Source organism: Pecten maximus, chromosome 19 (assembly GCF_902652985.1).
Source record: "Pecten maximus chromosome 19, xPecMax1.1, whole genome shotgun sequence".
Taxonomy (NCBI): domain Eukaryota; kingdom Metazoa; phylum Mollusca; class Bivalvia; order Pectinida; family Pectinidae; genus Pecten; species Pecten maximus.
Window position 1 is genome coordinate 32222327 of NC_047033.1, and position 20670 is coordinate 32242996.

Below are 20670 nucleotides of genomic sequence, written 5' to 3' on the forward strand. Positions count from 1 at the left end.
ACATTATTAGCACTAGGTTTTCCTTTCTTTGTAGGTTGCGGAAATAAGCCTATGGACATCGTGTTGCTAGTTGACACGTCGGATGCATACGAAATGAACAATGAGACTTATCTAACAATTAGAGACTTTCTCATCAAATTCGTCAAATTCGCTAATGTGAGTTACGAGGTAACTCGGATATCTCTGGTGACTTATAGCACAAGCCCAACAGTCCATTTCCGACTGGGGGAGATCAATACGGCCCAAGGAGTTCAGGACGCTATCCGGTCCGCACGATTTTCTCCAGGAGAGAGGAACTTAGCCGACGCCCTTGACGCCTTGAGAAGGAGGGTATTTTTTGAGTATTACGGAGATAGACCCCAGGTTCCAGATATGGTCATTCTAATAACGACGGGGAGGTCTAACAGACGCGTGACACAGAGCTTTCAGTACGCCCAGGCCCTCAAGGACATTGGCGTGAACGTCATTGGCATCACGTGGAGCGAGGGTGGAAAACAAGAGTTATCGTCCGTGGTTTCCGAGCCGGCGTATGCTAATTTATTCAGCCTCGACTCCATTAGTGAACTCCACATAATGACAGAACTGGTCGTAGCACAAGTTTGTGAAAGTGAGTCCACACCCTCGTTAAGTATATACTTTATTATAATTAGCGCAGAGCGATATAAAATGATTCCTTTACAGGGTGTTACTATAACTTAGTGTTACTAGTTACGGGGTGTTACTTTAACGTAGTGTTACTAGTTACAGGATGTTACTATAACGTTGTATTACTAGTTACAGGGTGTTACTATAACGTAGCGTTACTAGTTACAGGGTGTTACTATAACGTAGTGTTACTAGTTACAGGGTGTTACTATAACGTAGTGTTACTAGTTACAGGGTGTTACTATAACGTAGTGTTACTAGTTACAGGGTGTTACTATAACGTAGTGTTACTAGTTACAGGGTGTTACTATAACGTAGTGTTACTAGTTACAGGATGTTACTATAACGTAGTGTTACTAGCTACGTGGTGCTACTATAACGTATTGGTACTAGTTACAGGGTGTTACTATAACGTAGTGTTACTAGTTACAGGGTGTTACTATAACGTAGTGTTACTAGTTACAGGGTGTTACTATAACGTAGTGTTACTAGTTACGGGGTGTTACTATAACGTAGTGTTAATAGTTACAGGGTGTTACTATAACGTAGTGTTACTTGTTACAGAGTGTTACTATAACGTAGTGTTACTAGTTACGGGGTGTTACTATAACGTAGTGTTACTAGTTACAGGGTGTTACTATAAAGTAGTGTTACTAGTTACGGGATGTTACTATAACGTAGTGTGACCAGTTACAGGGTGTTACTATAACGTATTGTTACTTGTTACGGGGTGTTACTATAACGTAGTGTTACTAGTTACAGGGTGTTACTATCACGTAGTGTTACTAGTTACGGGGTGTTACTATAACGTTTTAATTGTTACAGGGTGTTACTATAACGTAGTGTGATTAGTTACAGGGTGTTACTATAACGTAGTGTTAATAGTTACAGGGTGTTACTATAACGTAGTGTGATTAGTTACAGGTTGTTACTATAACGTAGTGTTACTAGTTACAGGGTGTTACTATAACGTAGTGTTACTAGTTAAAGCTATCGCTCTACGGAAATGCATTTCACTCTTATTGCTGCAAGTCTCTTGCTAAAATTTGTTTCCTGTCTCGGTTATTTTGCCAGTCATTATACACTCTATGTTAACACGGTAACCCTATCTCTGTTTCCTTGAATGATTAAACCTTAGGGATAGTACATACGTTTCTCTTTCATTCTGCTCTCTGTTAATATTGTTTGCATTTCCATCAACTGATTCTTTCTCTTTTGCTTTGGATGATGTAATAATTCAGCCTGGAATGAATTAAATCATTAAATATGAATTTTCTATTGTCTAACTCCGATTAACGACAGAATCGTAGTGACTCTTAGCATTTGTTTTGATTATGTTAGCATATCTCGAATGCGCATGCTCTGTGAACTTTGACATGTCACGGGGTTATTTTTCCAGGTTCGGATGCAGCATATCTTACACCCGTGGAAGGTTAGTCGACGAGACGGGTTGAAAGCGAGGCTTTATTCACTCATGAATATTCATATTTTGCATGATATTCACTGATACCTAATATGCGCACTGCGTCCTTTGTTTTAATGATGTTTACATATTTATCTACCTCATGTTTATGCACAGAATATATATATATTTATATACATACCAATTATTATTTATCCAGTATTACATTGTTAAAACGATTTGGAAAGCATCGTGTGAATATTAAGGATATCTTTTCGAAGTTTGAGATCCATATACACATGTATGTTTTGTGTTTTCATTTTCATACGTAATGCTAAAACAGTTATGTCTACTACATTTATCCAGTATTGTCTTGATGGAGGGCACACACTTTAATCAGGTTCTACAAAACAATAACGTCGTTCACTGTTTACGGTTCTAGCTCTCACATGATGCTCAACAGATACGTTTGCACTGCTGTATATTCTTTACACAGCACATGGTATTTATAGCACTCCCTTATATATACGACGAACCAAATGCATTTTATTCACAGTATCCATGTGTGTAACCTTCGGCCGAGTTGCTGAATACTGACAACAAAACATTATTAAATATGTATAGAAATGAAATATTTTATAAGATGACTAAATGAGATTGTTGTTTATTTGATTTGATGTCAAAGTCTTTTACATAAAATAGAAAACAAACAGGTAAGTTTGACTGATTTTACAAAACAACTCGGCCTAATGGTGCATATTATGTGTGTTTTTCAACATTTTGTGTTCGTTTTGCGTCTATTTATCAATGTATATTTATCTATTTATAGCACATGTATCGTACATTTTCATGCAGCTGTACTTTATCTGTTTCAATAGAAATCATACATCACTACAGTCGAAAATGGCTTTTTATTTGTGCCGAACCGGAAGAAAATGTATAAATAATGTTCCATGTGGAATTCTCAGCATATAGTACTTAAACAATATATTACAAATATAGTACTTACATAAGATACATAATATAGTACTTTAATATGATACATAATATAGTACTTTAATATGATACATAATATAGTACTTTAATATTATACATAATATAGTACTTAAAGCATGATACAATAGGTCAAGGATAATGGGTAAGGAGTTCGGGGGTGGGGGGGGGGGGGGGGGTATTTTTTTCTGTCAGCTGTTGTTGACAGACAATGGGAGTAAGTATTTAGATATCCAATCAACCGGGTCATGTAAACACTCTCTAGATATCTAAGTAACTAACAATTTCTTGTCAACTTCTGCTACATATGTAACAACTGAGTTGATTTGGAAAATTAAACCAATTTGAAATATTGCATACAGAACTTGGGCGTAGCAGAAATAGAATATCCGTGGAAGGTCAACAGGGCGTCCACATGATTTAAACGACGTATATAATATATCAGAGAATAGGAAAGAGGTTTTGTGATAGAAATGATAATGACAAAAAATAAATTAGTAAATAATGAAAAAGTAAAAAAACAAAAAGGAAATGTAAGATTTATCTTTTGTAATAAAATAACAGTTTGTTTGCTGTTACGATTAATGCGCTGCTATTTATGCCAATATATTATGTGGAGACACATTCTCAAGCTATTAGATATACCTTTATATTGTTTACGCTGATCTGTATTTATACAGCTGTGCTTTCATATCGATGTGCTCACTTAGCCTTAGACTGTTGTGCAGTCGTGTTCTAAAGTCCTTTTATTGATTGAAATTAATCATAAAGCAAATATTTCTAAAATAAAAATATGGGGTTTATACTACAATTATACCTTACTACACGTATTATTCATAATTAGTTAGAAATGAAAATATGTATAAAGACTTTTAATAAAAAGCCGAAAAAGATAAATAGCACAGATTCGTAATCAGAAGAAAGTGTAATTTTTCAATAAAAAACCCCCAAAAACACCAATGTTAATATTATTACGATGCCATATACTCTTGCTATGACAATGGAAGTCAAATGCAGGTTAAGTCACCAGCTGAGAAAAGAACCATCAGCCACACATAGAACGGTCCTTACATACTTGTGGTGGCATAACATTCGATACATGGTATACATATATAGATGTCGTCTGATTGACGTAGTGAAATACTCTCTATATACTCGTTTTTGTTACTTGTAGTGTATAAAAAAACTGTTGTCTTTAAGTGTGATTTACCATGAACACACCAGTTTTCGTCTGTTAGTCTCACCCTACACGTTTGAAAAGTCTTTAAGCACAGCAATGTTCCAGTAACTGTCTGGTCGTCTCCTCCGTACCACATTGAGGATTTGTTCAGCACTGCCATAGTCCACCATCTTGTTGATCCCTCTGTTAGATTGTCCTCTACAAGTGAATATAGACGTGTTAATATAAGCATATCGTCCCCTGTATTATACAGTATATAAGTGTGTCTACATCTGTGTATTGAACCCAGATATTGTATTCGTACATATTAGAAATTCAACTATCTGTTTGTAGTCTAATGCATTAGTTAGTCAGTGTTAATGTCTCCTAGCTAAAGTCTCCTAGCTAAAGTCTCTGAGCGAATGTCTCCTAGCTAAAGTCTCCGAGCTAATGTCTCCTAGCTAAAGTCTCCGAGCTAAAGTCTCCGAGCTAATGTCTCCTAGCTAATGTCTCCTAGCTAAAGTCTCCGAGCTAATGTCTCCTAGCTAAAGTCTCCTAGCTAAAGTCTCCGAGCTAAAGTCTCCTAGCTAATGTCTCCTAGCTAAAGTCTCCGAGCTAAAGTCTCCTAGCTAAAGTCTCCTAGCTAATGTCTCCGAGCTAATGTCTCCGAGCTAAAGTCTCCTAGCTAAAGTCTCCTAGCTAATGTCTCCTAGCTAAAGTCTCCGAGCTAAAGTCTCCTAGCTAATGTCTCCTAGCTAAAGTCTCCGAGCTAAAGTCTCCAAGCTAATGTCTCCTAGCTAATGTCTCCTAGCTAATGTCGCCGAGCTAAAGTCTCCTAGCTAATGTCTCCTAGCTAAAGTCTCCGAGCTAATGTCTCCTAGCTAATGTCTCCTAGCTAAAGTCTCCGAGCTAATGTCTCCTAGCTAATGTCTCCTAGCTAAAGTCTCCTAGCTAAAGTCTCCGAGCTAAAGTCTCCTAGCTAATGTCTCCTAGCTAAAGTCTCCGAGCTAATGTCTCCGAGCTAAAGTCTCCTAGCTAATGTCTCCGAGCTAATGTCTCCGCGCTAAAGTCTCCTAGCTAATGTCTCCTAGCTAAAGTCTCTGAGCTAATGTCTCCTAGCTAATGTCTCTTAGCTAATGTCTCCTAGCTAAAGTCTCCTAGCTAATGTCTCCTAGCTAATGTCTCCGAGCTAAAGTCTCCGAGCTAATGTCTCCTAGCTAAAGTCTCCGAGCTAATGTCTCCTAGGTAAAGTCTCCGAGCTAAAGTCTCCTAGCTAAAGTCTCCTAGCTTAAGTCTCCGAGCTAAAGTCTCCGAGCTAAAGTCTCCGAGCTAAAGTCTCCTAGCTTATGTCTCCTAGCTAAAGTCTCCGAGCTAATGTCTCCTAGCTAATGTCTCCTAGCTAAAGTCTCCGAGCTAATGTCTCCTAGCTAAAGTCTCCGAGCTAATGTCTCCTAGCTAAAGTCTCCTAGCTAATGTCTCCTAGCTAAAGTCTCCTAGCTAAAGTCTCCGAGCTAAAGTCTCCTAGCTAAAGTCTCCTAGCTAAAGTCTCCGAGCTAAAGTCTCCGAGCTAAAGTCTCCTAGCTAAAGTCTCCGAGCGAATGTCTCCGATCTAAAGTCTCCTAGCTAAAGTCTCCTAGCTGAAGTCTCCGAGCTAAAGTCTCCCAGCTCAAGTCTCCGAGCTAATGTCTCCTAGTTAAAGTCTCCGACAAATGTCGCCGAGCTAAATCTCCGAGCTAGTGTCTCCGAGCTAATGTCTCCTAGCTAAAGTCTCCGAGCTAAAGTCTCCTAGCTAAAGTCTCCTAGCTAAAGTCTCCGAGCTAATGTCTCCGAGCTAAAGTCTCCGAGCTAAAGTCTCCTAGCTAATGTCTCCGAGCTAAAGTCTCCTAGCTAATGTCTCCGAGCTAAAGTCTCCTAGCTAATGTCTCTTAGCTAAAGTCTCCGAGCTAATGTCTCCTAGCTAAAGTCTCCGAGCTAAAGTCTCCTAGCTAAAGTCTCCGAGCTAAAGTCTCCGAGCTAATGTCTCCTAGCTAAAGTCTCCTAGCTAAAGTCTCCGAGCTAATGTCTCCTAGCTAAAGTCTCTGAGCGAATGTCTCCTAGCTAAAGTCTCCGAGCTAATGTCTCCGAGCTAAAGTCTCCTAGCTAATGTCTCCTAGCTAAAGTCTCCGAGCTAATGTCTCCGAGCTAAAGTCTCCGAGCTAATGTCTCCTAGCTAAAGTCTCCGAGCTAATGTCTCCTAGCTAAAGTCTCCGAGCGAACGTCTCCGAGCTAAAGTCTCCTTGCTAAAGTCTCCGAGCTAATGTCTAAGAGCTAATGTCTCCGAGCGAATGTCTCCTAGCTAAAGTCTCCGAGCTAATGTCTCCTAGCTAAAGTCTCCTAGCTAAAGTCTCCGAGCTAATGTCTCCTAGCTAAAGTCTCCGAGCTAATGTCTAAGAGATAACGTCTCAGAGCTTATTTCCTTTTAATCAATCAAAATATAATTGCTACATTTCCAATATAACATAATCATGCTGCAATTTATTTACCGTTTAATGCCATTCATCCTTTGATTAACTAGATTAAAATTAATGCCGCCTCCTTAGGAAGCAATGTTGGATTTGTGTAAATCAGTAAGATTTATGAAGTTATATACTTTCTTTTGAACCCTTTTCCAGTTCTGTAACCAGAGAAGACGAAGTAAATGATAACAAATATCACATCAACACAACTCTGAACTGTTTAAACATAGAATTTCCAAGAGGTTTCACTTGACTGTGTTTTGTTTTATTTTATAATTATTTTCAGGAATATGTACACAGAAATGTTATATATTTCTTCTTTGATAAACAGGTAATGTAAGTGATCAATCCGCGATAAATTATGTTTATATATACGATATATACGATATATATACAAAGTATATAAGTAATATATATATATGTTATATATACAAATATAAACGTTATATAGCATAGTAACACAAATGACGAAGGAACGTTATATATACGTTATACATTGTATACACAAATAGTTATGTTATATATACAAATATATACGTTATATAGCATAGTAACACAAATGACGAAGGAACGTTATATATACGTTATACATTGTATATACAAATAGTTCTGTTATATATACAGATATATACAATATATATGTACATATTTATATGTGTTTATTCCATAAAGGGATTTGTAGCTTACTTAAACATTCGCTTTGTAATGTTTAAATCTTATGGATATACTATTTATTTTACTTAACAGATGATTTTATTCAGATGCATTTACACATGTGTAATATAACTGTCTGAAATGTGAATCAGATCAGAACTTTACTACACATTTTATCTGTGTATCGCTAGATTTTATTATGATCGAGATTGTACTAAATATTTATCAATGCCAATATTTCAATATTTTTTGTGACGAAGCTTGCGTACTGTTAATAAAAAATATGTATATATATCAATACTTATGAAGTTTTCTTCCCAATCTTACTTGTATAGGTAGTGATGACGTCGACCTTGTGTTCCTGGCCCACTTCTCCAACCAACTTACATCCGCTAACTTCGCCAAGATCACGTCCTTTATGGCCGAACTAATTGAAGGAGCGGATGTTGATTTGGACTCCGTCAGGGTTGGTGCCGCCATCTACCAAGCGGAAGGTACAGTACTTTTTAAACTAGATGCTTTCAGGGGCGACAAGTCCGGACTTATTGAAGCCATACGAGGTATCAAGCTTAGCTACAGATCTTCTGATACCAATTTGGCTGCTGGTTTAAATCTCGTCCGCACTGAGATGTTTGATGTAAACAAAGGTGACAGAGAGAATGTGCCGAATGGCCTCATCATCATCACAGACGCCAATTCCGACTCTCAATACTATCCCGAACTAGAATATGCGTCCGCCCTGGTCAAGGATGCTGGGGTGACGGTGTTTGGTATTGGTATCGACTTGCGCAATACTGATGAGATGAATATGGTATCGACGAGTCCGCAAATGAGCTACGTCCTGGGGAATGTTGATCAGCTTCCAAGCATGGTCCAGGAAATGCGACAGAAACTGCCTTCACGTGAGTTCCCATGTAATGTGTAAGGAACGATATTCTTTAGGTTTGGCTTGATGGTAACAGATGTATGCTCACATATTCATTTGGTAAATATTGCCAAATAACGTACATTACTGACAGCTGTAATTTGATTGTCCAGTTTTAAAAGTAAGATCATCGATGGATACTTAGAAATACTGAAATACGTCTTACTCTATAGCATTTCTGATAGCTATCATTGATTGTCCAGTTTTATAAACAAGATAGTCGAGCAACTCTTATATATACTGAAATGTGCCTAGCTCTAAAATATTTCTGATATCTATCATTGATTGTCCAGTTTTATAAACAAGATAGTCGAGCAATACGTAGATATACTGAAAAGTGCTTAGCTCTAAAATATTTATAACTATCATTGATTGTCCAGTTTTATAAACAAGATAGTCGAGCAACTCTTATATATACTGAAACCTGTCTAGCTCTAAAATATTTCTGACATCTATCACTGATGAGCGAGTTTTATAGATGGAATAATCGAGGAATACTTAGATATACTGAAATGATTCGAGTTTAAATTGGAGCTTTCATAAGTAAACATTAGGTGTAAGATGTATACTGTTATAGTTACACTTGAGGAGTCATTCGTTGTACTTGCTTTCTAAATAGCACACATGAAATATAAATGTAAGTTGTCGTCATTCTACTGCCAGAAAAATCGAACAATTCAACATACATAATAGGATTAACGTCCTTAACATTGAGTCTACAAGTTTAATTGGTTATAGACAAATATAAATATTCTACAAGTTTAATTGGTTATAGACAAATATAAATATTCTACAAGTTTAATTGGTTATAGACAAATATAAATATTCTTCAAGTTTAATTGGTTATAGACAAATATGAATATTCTACAAGTTTAATTGGTTATAGACAAATATAAATATTCTACAAGTTTAATTGGTAATAGACAAATATGAATATTCTACAAGTTTAATTGGTTATAGACAAATATAAATATTCTACAAGTTTAATTGGTAATAGACAAATATAAATATTCTTCAAGTTTAATTGGTTTTAGACGGATACAAATGTTCTACAAGCGGCATAAGTTATAACAACATGATAATCAGGTTTAGATTCAGGTTGGACTTACAGTTTTGTTTTTCATTTCAGTGACATTCGTATTACCAGAGGAAATTGATACTTTACCGCCTACGACGGCAGCTACTCCAGAACCAACTACAGGTAGTGATGCTGTAACCATAGTTATGCTTTAATCATTATCATAACCACCAACAATTTAATCCATCCAAACCACACACCAAAATTATATAAATGCGGTGTTCATTTCAATAGACTATTTTTCTGTTCTCCGGCCTATTGGCTCTTAAATTATCACATCGACCATTTCCGTAACATTTTCGGTGGATGTTTAGGTAAAACTTCATACACGTCACACCAATAATGTGTTTCTGAGTAAATGTTATGATTATCAATACTAGTGAACTTGACTGATACTTATCTATTTTTTATAATCATATCTATATATTATTTCACTACAGAACGAACGACGCCCGAGCCTACCACCAGGCTACAGAGTGAGTAATACCTAACACGGCTCGCTTGTTTGTTGCCATATCTTGTTCGCACTGTTTACGTGTGGTATACGAGACTATAAATGACACTCGTTCATGAATATATAATACCCGCGGTATAATATCAAAATCTACTATAATATAACACACCCGCGGTATAATATCAAAATCTACTATAATATAACATACCCGCGGTATACTACCCTGTATATTAAATCTACTATAATATAACATACCCGCGGTATACTACAGTGTATATTAAATCTACTATAATATAACATACCCGCGGTATACTACCCTGTATATTAAATCTACTATAATATAACATACCCGCGGTATACTACAGTGTATATTAAATCTACTATAATATAACATACCCGCGGTATACAACCCGGTATATTAAATCTACTATAATATAACATACCCGCGGTATACTACCCTGTATATTAAATCTACTATAATATAACATACCCGCGGTATACTACCCTGTATATTAAATCTACTATAATATAACATACCCGCGGTATACTACAGTGTATATTAAATCTACTATAATATAACATACCCGCGGTATACTACAGTGTATATTAAATCTACTATAATATAACATACCCGCGGTATACTACAGTGTATATTAAATCTACTATAATATAACATACCCGCGGTATACTACCCTGTATATTAAATCTACTATAATATAACATACCCGCGGTATACTACCCTGTATATTAAATCTACTATAATATAACATACCCGCGGTATACTACCCGGTATATTAAATCTACTATAATATAACATACCCGCGGTATACTACCCGGTATATTAAATCTACTATAATATAACATACCCGCGGTATACTACCCTGTATATTAAATCTACTATAATATAACATACCCGCGGTATACTACCCTGTATATTAAATCTACTATAATATAACATACCCGCGGTATACTACAGTGTATATTAAATCTACTATAATATAACATACCCGCGGTATACTACCCTGTATATTAAATCTACTATAATATAACATACCCGCGGTATACTACAGTGTATATTAAATCTACTATAATATAACATACCCGCGGTATACTACCCTGTATATTAAATCTACTATAATATAACATACCCGCGGTATACTACCCGGTATATTAAATCTACTATAATATAACATACCCGCGGTATACTACCCGGTATATTAAATCTACTATAATATAACATACCCGCGGTATACTACCCTGTATATTAAATCTACTATAATATAACATACCCGCGGTATACTACAGTGTATATTAAATCTACTATAATATAACATACCCGCGGTATACTACCCTGTATATTAAATCTACTATAATATAACATACCCGCGGTATACTACAGTGTATATTAAATCTACTATAATATAACATACCCGCGGTATACTACCCTGTATATTAAATCTACTATAATATAACATACCCGCGGTATACTACCCGGTATATTAAATCTACTATAATATAACATACCCGCGGTATACTACCCTGTATATTAAATCTACTATAATATAACATACCCGCGGTATACTACCCTGTATATTAAATCTACTATAATATAACATACCCGCGGTATACTACAGTGTATATTAAATCTACTATAATATAACATACCCGCGGTATACTACCCTGTATATTAAATCTACTATAATATAACATACCCGCGGTATACTACCCGGTATATTAAATCTACTATAATATAACATACCCGCGGTATACTACCCGGTATATTAAATCTACTATAATATAACATACCCGCGGTATACTACAGTGTATATTAAATCTACTATAATATAACATACCCGCGGTATACTACCCTATATATTAAATCTACTATAATATAACATACCCGCGGTATACTACCCGGTATATTAAATCTACTATAATATAACATACCCGCGGTATATTACCCTGTATATTAAATCTACTATAATATAACATACCCGCGGTATACTACCCGGTATATTAAATCTACTATAATATAACATACCCGCGGTATACTACCCGGTATATTAAATCTACTATAATATAACATACCCGTGGTATACTACAGTGTATATTAAATCTACTATAATATAACATACCCGCGGTATACTACCCTGTATATTAAATCTACTATAATATAACATACCCGCGGTATACTACCCGGTATATTAAATCTACTATAATATAACATACCCGCGGTATACTACCCGGTATATTAAATCTACTATAATATAACATACCCGCGGTATACTACCCGGTATATTAAATCTACTATAATATAACATACCCGTGGTATACTACAGTGTATATTAAATCTACTATAATATAACATACCCGCGGTATATTACACTGTATATTAAATCTACTATAATATAACATACCCGCGGTATACTACCCTGTATATTAAATCTACTATAATATAACATACCCGCGGTATACTACCCTGTATATTAAATCTACTATAATATAACATACCCGCGGTATACTACAGTGTATATTAAATCTACTATAATATAACATACCCGCGGTATACTACCCTGTATATTAAATCTACTATAATATAACATACCCGCGGTATACTACCCTGTATATTAAATCTACTATAATATAACATACCCGCGGTATACTACCCTGTATATTAAATCTACTATAATATAACATACCCGCGGTATACTACCCTGTATATTAAATCTACTATAATATAACATACCCGCGGTATATTAAATCTACTATACTATAACATACCCGCGGTATACTACAGTTTATATTAAATCTACTATAATATAACATACCCGCGGTATACTACCCTGTATATTAAATCTACTATAATATAACATACCCGCGGTATACTACCCTGTATATTAAATCTACTATAATATAACATACCCGCGGTATATTACCCTGTATATTAAATCTACTATAATATAACATACCCGCGGTATACTACCCTGTATATTAAATCTACTATAATATAACATACCCGCGGTATATTAAATCTACTATACTATAACATACCCGCGGTATACTACCCTGTATATTAAATCTACTATAATATAACATACCCGCGGTATATTAAATCTACTATACTATAACATACCCGCGGTATACTACCCTGTATATTAAATCTACTATAATATAACATACCCGCGGTATACTACCCTGTATATTAAATCTACTATAATATAACATACCCGCGGTATACTACCCTGTATATTAAATCTACTATAATATAACATACCCGCGGTATACTACCCTGTATATTAAATCTACTATAATATAACATACCCGCGGTATACTACCCTGTATATTAAATCTACTATAATATAACATACCCGCGGTATACTACCCTGTATATTAAATCTACTATAATATAACATACCCGCGATATACTACCCTGTATATTAAATCTACTATAATATAACATACCCGCGGTATACTACCCTGTATATTAAATCTACTATAATATAACCTACCCGCGGTATACTACCCGGTATATTAAATCTACTATAATATAACATACCCGCGGTATACTACCCTGTATATTAAATCTACTATAATATAACATACCCGCGGTATACTACAGTGTATATTAAATCTAGTATAATATAACATACCCACGGTATACTACCCTGTATATTAAATCTACTATAATATAACATACCCACGGTATACTACCCTGTATATTAAATCTACTATAATATAACATACCCGCGGTATATTACCTCTATATTAAATCTACTATAATATAACATACCCGCGGTATACTACCCTGTATATTAAATCTACTATAATATAACATACCCGCGGTATACTACCCTGTATATTAAATCTACTATAATATAACATACCCGCGGTATATTACCCTGTATATTAAATCTACTATAATATAACATACCCGCGGTATACTACCCTGTATATTAAATCTACTATAATATAACATACCCGCGGTATATTACCCTGTATATTAAATCTACTATAATATAACATACCCGCGGGATACTACCCTGTATATTAAATCTACTATAATATAACATACCCGCGGTATACCACCCGGTATATTAAATCTACTATACTGATAACAAACCCGCGGTATACTACCCTGTAGATTAATATCTACTTTTCATATATATTAACTTCATGTAAATGACAGTCATACGTTTCACACATGATATTGATGCACTTCACCAATTATTTAACACAAGAACATAGAACTTTTCATTATGCAGCTCATTTCACACATTCCACACATTCCATGGTATATGTGGTTTCAGTATTAATGCACGCTAACTCTGTCTTTCGCACTTTTTCTGTGACATGACTGTTTGCATTGTGTCTTTTGAGTGTATCAGTTACTACTGGCGTTCATGTCATCTTTAATGTCATTTGCGTTCCAGTATGATGTCATTTTGTGTTGTTAGTTGTTAGTGTTTGACGTCATTTATGGTATGATTCTGTATTTGTCTGAAGTTCTCACTAACAAAGCACATTTCTATATTTAGTACCAACAGCGGTAACTCAGTTATTAAAGATAATAATATAAAGTATCATATACATTATTATTTAAATAACGTCAATCAAACATTGATATCACTTTTTTTTTGTTTATTTGTAAAGAAATTATTTTTTAATCGTCAAGAATCAATGAACAGAAATCAACATTGCTGTATACACATTGATTAAACTTAGTATTTGATCTCAAATCTAAAAAAGCTATGGTGTTCCAAGGAAAACATATTAGACATATTTATATAAACTCATAACAAATTAGAAAGTTGGACGTCATGATCAATGAATATAGTTTAAAGTTCAAATTAAAGCTTATTTTATCGCTTTTTAAACGTTATTGCTTTTCAAAATATTTTGTTTTGAGTGGCTTCATTGCAAAGCAATTTTCTGTTCCAAATCACGTCGCTTTTCTAATTCATCGTTTACATGTTGCCTTTTTGTCCGAAATGAATGCAATGTTCTGTTCTTAGTTATCTATCTTTTGTTATCTACTGTTAATTACTGTTAATTAATATTAATTACTTTAAAGGTTATAATCAATATTCCTATTGACTGGTGTTTTTCTTGAAGTGAAGAGTTTTCAAGGACGGCTATTAAATTTCTAATCCACGCACCTTGTTCCGGACGCACCCTCTCTTAATAAATTGATATGTTATCTTTCAACTGTATCTGTAATATATATATTTCTGGAATGATAACTCATCATTTCCGTCTCAAATGCACAACAGTTCAACAATTTGCATGATTAAATCAAAGATAATAAACAACGTTTTGGAACGCTTGCTAGTGTTATTGTGTTTTCAACACTGAAATTTCCATTTGCATTAAAAGGCAGAAGGAAGTCCATGGTTAAGGTGAAGGAAGTCCGGTGTTAAGGTGAAGGAAGTCCGGGGTTAAGGTGAAGGAAGTCCGGGGTTAAGGTGAAGGAAGTCCGGGGTTAAGGTGAAGGAAGTCCGGGGTTAAGGTGAAGGAAGTCCGGGGTTAAGGTGAAGGAAGTCCGGGGTTAAGGTGAAGGAAGTCCGGGGTTAAGGTGAAGGAAGTCCAGGGTTAAGGTAAAGGAAGTCCGGGGTTAAGGTGAAGGATATCCGGGGTTAAGGTGAAGGAAGTCCAGGGTTAAGGTGAAGGAAGTCCGGGGTTAAGGTGAAGGAAGTCCGGAGTTAAGGTGAAGGAAGTCCGGGGTTAAGGTGAAGGAAGTCCGGAGTTAAGGTGAAGGAAGTCCGGGGTTAAGGTGAAGGAAGTTCGGGGTTAAGATGAAGGAAGTCCGGGGTTAAGATGAAGGAAGTCCGGGGTAAAGGTGAAGGAAGTCCAGGGTTAAGGTGAAGGAAGTCCAGGGTTAAGGTAAAGGAAGTCCAGGGTTAAGGTGAAGGAAGTCCGGGGTTAAGGTGAAGGAAGTCCAGGGTTAAGGTGAAGGAAGTCCGGGGTTAAGGTGAAGGAAGTCCGGGGTTAAGGTGAAGGAAGTCCGGGGTTAAGGTAAAGGAAGTCCGGGGTTAAGGTGAAGGAAGTCCGGGGTTAAGGTGAAGGAAGTCCGGGGTTAAGGTGAAGGAAGTCCGGGGTTAAGGTGAAGGAAGTCCGGGGTTAAGGTGAAGGAAGTCCGGGGTTAAGGTAAAGGAAGTCTGGGGTAAAGGTGAAGGAAGTCCAGGGTTAAGGTGAAGGAAGTCCGGGGTTAAGGTGAAGGATATCCGGGGTTAAGGTGAAGGAAGTCCGGGGTTAAGGTGAAGGAAGTCCGGGGTTAAGGTGAAGGAAGTCCGGGGTGAAGGAAGTCCGGGTTAAGGTGAAGGAAGTCCGGGGTTAAGGTGAAGGAAGTCCGGGGTTAAGGTGAAGGAAGTCCGGGGTTAAGGTGAAGGAAGTCCAGGGTAAAGGTGAAGGAAGTCCGGAGTTAAAGTGAAGGAAGTCCGGGGTTAAGGTGAAGGAAGTCCGGAGTTAAGGTGAAGGAAGTCCGGGGTTAAGGTGAAGGAAGTTCGGGGTTAAGATGAAGGAAGTCTGGGGTTAAGATGAAGGAAGTCCGGGGTAAAGGTGAAGGAAGTCCAGGGTTAAGGTGAAGGAAGTTCGGGGTTAAGATGAAGGAAGTCTGGGGTTAAGATGAAGGAAGTCCGGGGTTAAGGTAAAGGAAGTCCAGGGTTAAGGTGAAGGAAGTCCGGGGTTAAGGTGAAGGAAGTCCAGGGTTAAGGTGAAGGAAGTCCGGGGTTAAGGTGAAGGAAGTCCGGGGTTAAGGTGAAGGAAGTCCGGGGTTAAGGTAAAGGAAGTCCGGGGTTAAGGTGAAGGAAGTCCGGGGTTAAGGTGAAGGAAGTCCGGGGTTAAGGTGAAGTAAGTCCGGGGTTAAGGTGAAGGAAGTCCGGGGTTAAGGTGAAGGAAGTCCGGGGTTAAGGTAAAGGAAGTCTGGGGTAAAGGTGAAGGAAGTCCAGGGTTAAGGTGAAGGAAGTCCGGGGTTAAGGTGAAGGATATCCGGGGTTAAGGTGAAGGATGTCCGGGGTTAAGGTGAAGAAAGTCCGGGGTTAAGGTGAAGGAAGTCCGGGGTTAAGGTGAAGGAAGTCCGGGGTTAAGGTGAAGGAAGTCCCCGGTTAAGGTAAAGGAAATCCAGGGTTAAGGTGAAGGAAGTCAAGGGTTAAGGTGAAGGAAGTCCGGGGTTAAGGTGAGGGAAGTCCAGGGTTAAGGTGAAGGAAGTCCGGGGTTAAGGTGAAGGAAGTCCGTGGTTAAGGTGAGGGAAGTCCAGGGTAAAGGTGAGGGAAGTCCAGGGTTAAGGTGAAGGAAGTCCGGGGTTAAGGTGAGGGAAGTCCAGGGTTAAGGTGAAGGAAGTCCGGGGTTAAGGTGAGGGAAGTCCAGGGTTAAGGTGAAGGAAGTCCGGGGTTAAGGTGAAGGAAGTTCGGGGTTAAGATGAAGGAAGTCTGGGGTAAAGGTGAAGGAAGTCCGGAGTTAAGGTAAAGGAAGTCCGGGGTTAAGGTGAAGGAAGTCTGGGGTTAAGATGAAGGAAGTCCGGGGTAAAGGTGAAGGAAGTCCAGGGTTAAGGTGAAGGAAGTCCAGGGTTAAGGTAAAGGAAGTCCGGGGTTAAGGTGAAGGAAGTCCGGGGTTAAGGTGAAGGAAGTCCAGGGTTAAGGTGAAGGAAGTCCGGGGTTAAGGTGAAGGAAGTCCGGGGTTAAGGTAAAGGAAGTCTGGGGTAAAGGTGAAGGAAGTCCAGGGTTAAGGTGAAGGAAGTCCGGGGTTAAGGTGAAGGATATCCGGGGTTAAGGTGAAGGAAGTCCGGGGTTAAGGTGAAGAAAGTCCGGGGTTAAGGTGAAGGAAGTCCGGGGTTAAGGTGAAGGAAGTCCGGGGTTAAGGTGAAGGAAGTCCGGGGTTAAGGTGAAGGAAGTCCGGGGTTAAGGTGAAGGAAGTCCGGGGTTAAGGTGAAGGAAGTCCCCGGTTAAGGTAAAGGAAATCCAGGGTTAAGGTGAAGGAAGTCAAGGGTTAAGGTGAAGGAAGTCCGGGGTTAAGGTGAGGGAAGTCCAGGGTTAAGGTGAAGGAAGTCCGGGGTTAAGGTGAAGGAAGTCCGTGGTTAAGGTGAGGGAAGTCCAGGGTTAAGGTGAGGGAAGTCCAGGGTTAAGGTGAAGGAAGTCCGGGGTTAAGGTGAGGGAAGTCCAGGGTTAAGGTGAAGGAAGTCCGGGGTTAAGGTGAGGGAAGTCCAGGGTTAAGGTGAAGGAAGTCCGGGGTTAAGGTGAAGGAAGTCCGGGGTTAAGGTGAGGGAAGTCCAGGGTTAAGGTGAGGGAAGTCCAGGGTTAAGGTGAGGGAAGTCCAGGGTTAAGGTGAAGGAAGTCCGGGGTTAAGGTGAGGGAAGTCAAGGGTTAAGGTGAAGGAAGTCCGGGGTTAAGGTGAGGGAAGTCCAGGGTTAAGGTGAAGGAAGTCCGGGGTTAAGGTGAAGGAAGTCCGGGGTTAAGGTGAAGGAAGTCTGGGGTTAAGGTGAAGGATATCCGGGGTTAAGGTGAAGGAAGTCCGGGGTTAAGATGAAGGAAGTCCGGGGTTAAGGTGAAGGAAGTCTGGGGTTAAGGTGAAGGATATCCGGGGTTAAGGTGAAGGAAGTCCGGGGTTAAGGTGAGGGAAGTCCAGGGTTAAGGTGAAGGAAGTCCGGGGTTAAGGTGAAGGAAGTCCGGGGTTAAGGTGAAGGAAGTCTGGGGTTAAGGTGAAGGATATCCGGGGTTAAGGTGAAGGAAGTCCGGGGTTAAGGTGAAGGATATCTAGGGTGAAGGTGAAGGAAGGCTAGGGTGAAGCCGCATGTAAAGTTATAAATACAAATTTGGCGAGTCGCTAGAATGGCCTCTGATAGAGGTTAAGCTTTGAATAGAAACTTGACTTGTCGCTGGTGTGGGCCCTGCTACAGAAAAAAACAATAAATGGAAATTGACGAGTCGCTGGTATGGGTTCTGCTACATGTAAATTACGTCCAGAAGCCATGCTAATTATGTTTCAATTTTATCATTTTGTCTCTACACTAAAACGTCATTATGATAGATGGGTTTAGATAACCGAAACTTATTTGGAAATATATCAAAATTTATCTTAAAGTGCTGATAGAAATATTACAATATATCGGTACCTCTGTGAAAGAATTTTCAAATTTCTCCGACTCGGTGTGACGTGTTTGCCAATGTGTTACGTCATCGCTTTATTCCGAGACGCCTTCGTTTCCCGAGTGACCTGAAAACTTCCTTCTGTCTTGTCGATTGTACTATATAACGTTCTTTTCCACCTATTAACATCCACCAATCATAGCAGAGTCCTGTTCTGTTATGGGGAATGTTTTGCATCAGAGCATGGATCTCTCTAGCCATAGACACGCCCATCACCCTAAGGCACGCCTACCATCTTTGAGTGACCTTTCGACAGTCGCGCGGTATAGGTAAGACATCCAAATAGATCCACACGTTTCTGCTTTGTGTGGACAGTGCTTCAGCGTTCAACGTTTTGCTTACGTTTGAGGACTATTATATTACATCTTGTCATTTTTCCAAGATCTAATTAAATTAGCATCAATATATACAAATAATATGTAAGTTCATAATTTAATTCATTTATTACAAATCTGCATAAATAGTCGAATCTGCGGATATTTTATATTAAAGTTAGCAGTTTTAAGTAGATTTTATCAATAATGTTTTGTTCTATTTACAGGTAGTCGAGAGGCAGATATCGCAGTTCTTTTCCACGTGGGACATAAAACAAAGCTGAGAGATTTGAACAAAAAGCTGAAAATATATCTTTCAAACTTATTTGCGAAAGCAAAAATTAGCCCAGATATGCTTCGCGTGGCACTGGTCAATTACGGTACAACGGCCAACGTGCTGTTTGATTTTAATGCACATAGCAGAAAACCCCAGGTTCGAAGCGCAATCAAAACCACCATCAAAGGTAACTTACGGAAAAGTCGAGCAAATTTAGGCGAAGCTTTAAGCAAGATAAGGACAGGTTTATTTGTGCCTGGCGCAGGGTCTCGGATAGACGAAGGAGTCCCTGCGGGTCTCATCATAGTTACCGACATGGTGTCCTCAAATGATGGATTTGACTTTGAGCAGGAAATGACGTCACTAAAACAAATGGGTGTGGCGGTGTTTGGAGTCGGCATTGGTTCGAGCGACGTTCATGACGAGTTACGGCAGTTGACCTCAGATCCGACAAGCGATTATTTCCAAGCCTTTCAGACTTTTGGCGATTTGTTAACGGATGCTGCCCCGGTTAAAAATATAGTCAGTCGGGTGAGAGCTAGTAAGTAATTTTACTTCCGGTTTTCCGCTCGGAGGTCAGCGGTGAGCTTAGAGTAGAATTAAAGTATAAATAAAGAGGGCTCTGGTAAGATAGATAATATTGCTGTCTGGTAAACTAAAATGGCATAATTATTTTAATCATTTATCATTTCTATATTCAGGTGAAAGGTATAAGATGATAGGATTAAAAAAATTGATTACCATGATTTTAAGATGCTAATTGATTAGGTAAATCCTAGAATAGTGGATAGTTGTCATATTGTAATTCAGGGGAGCACATTGTGTACTATTGGTTCATTATATTGTAATTCAGGGGAGCACATTGTGTACTATTGGTTCATTATATTGAAGTAAAAAAAAATCAGTTGTTAAATTATTCAGTTATAGAAAAATATAGAATAATTATCAATAAAGAACAGTTTTTTTTTGGAAAACATTTTTAAAATGGAGAGTGTGAGGTATCAGATATAGATATACGATGTTTAGGACTATTGGTAGTGTGGGGTATCAGATATAGATATACGATGTTTAGGACTATTGGTAGTGTGGGGTATCAGATATAGATATACGATGTTTAGGACTATTGGTAGTGTGGGG

At 38.0% G+C, this 20670-nt stretch overlaps 1 protein-coding gene across 1 annotated transcript in view; it reads left to right on the top strand.

Annotated features, from left to right (window-relative positions):
- Nucleotides 1-20670, top strand: part of LOC117317679 (collagen alpha-3(VI) chain-like) — a 158037-nt gene that overhangs the window by 72939 nt on the left and 64428 nt on the right. The window contains exons 5-10 of the mRNA XM_033872552.1: nt 35-607; nt 2045-2077; nt 7684-8250; nt 9403-9474; nt 9792-9827; nt 19484-20074. Coding sequence (XP_033728443.1) covers nt 35-607; nt 2045-2077; nt 7684-8250; nt 9403-9474; nt 9792-9827; nt 19484-20074 — 1872 coding nt within the window. The remainder of the gene's footprint in view (nt 1-34; nt 608-2044; nt 2078-7683; nt 8251-9402; nt 9475-9791; nt 9828-19483; nt 20075-20670) is intronic.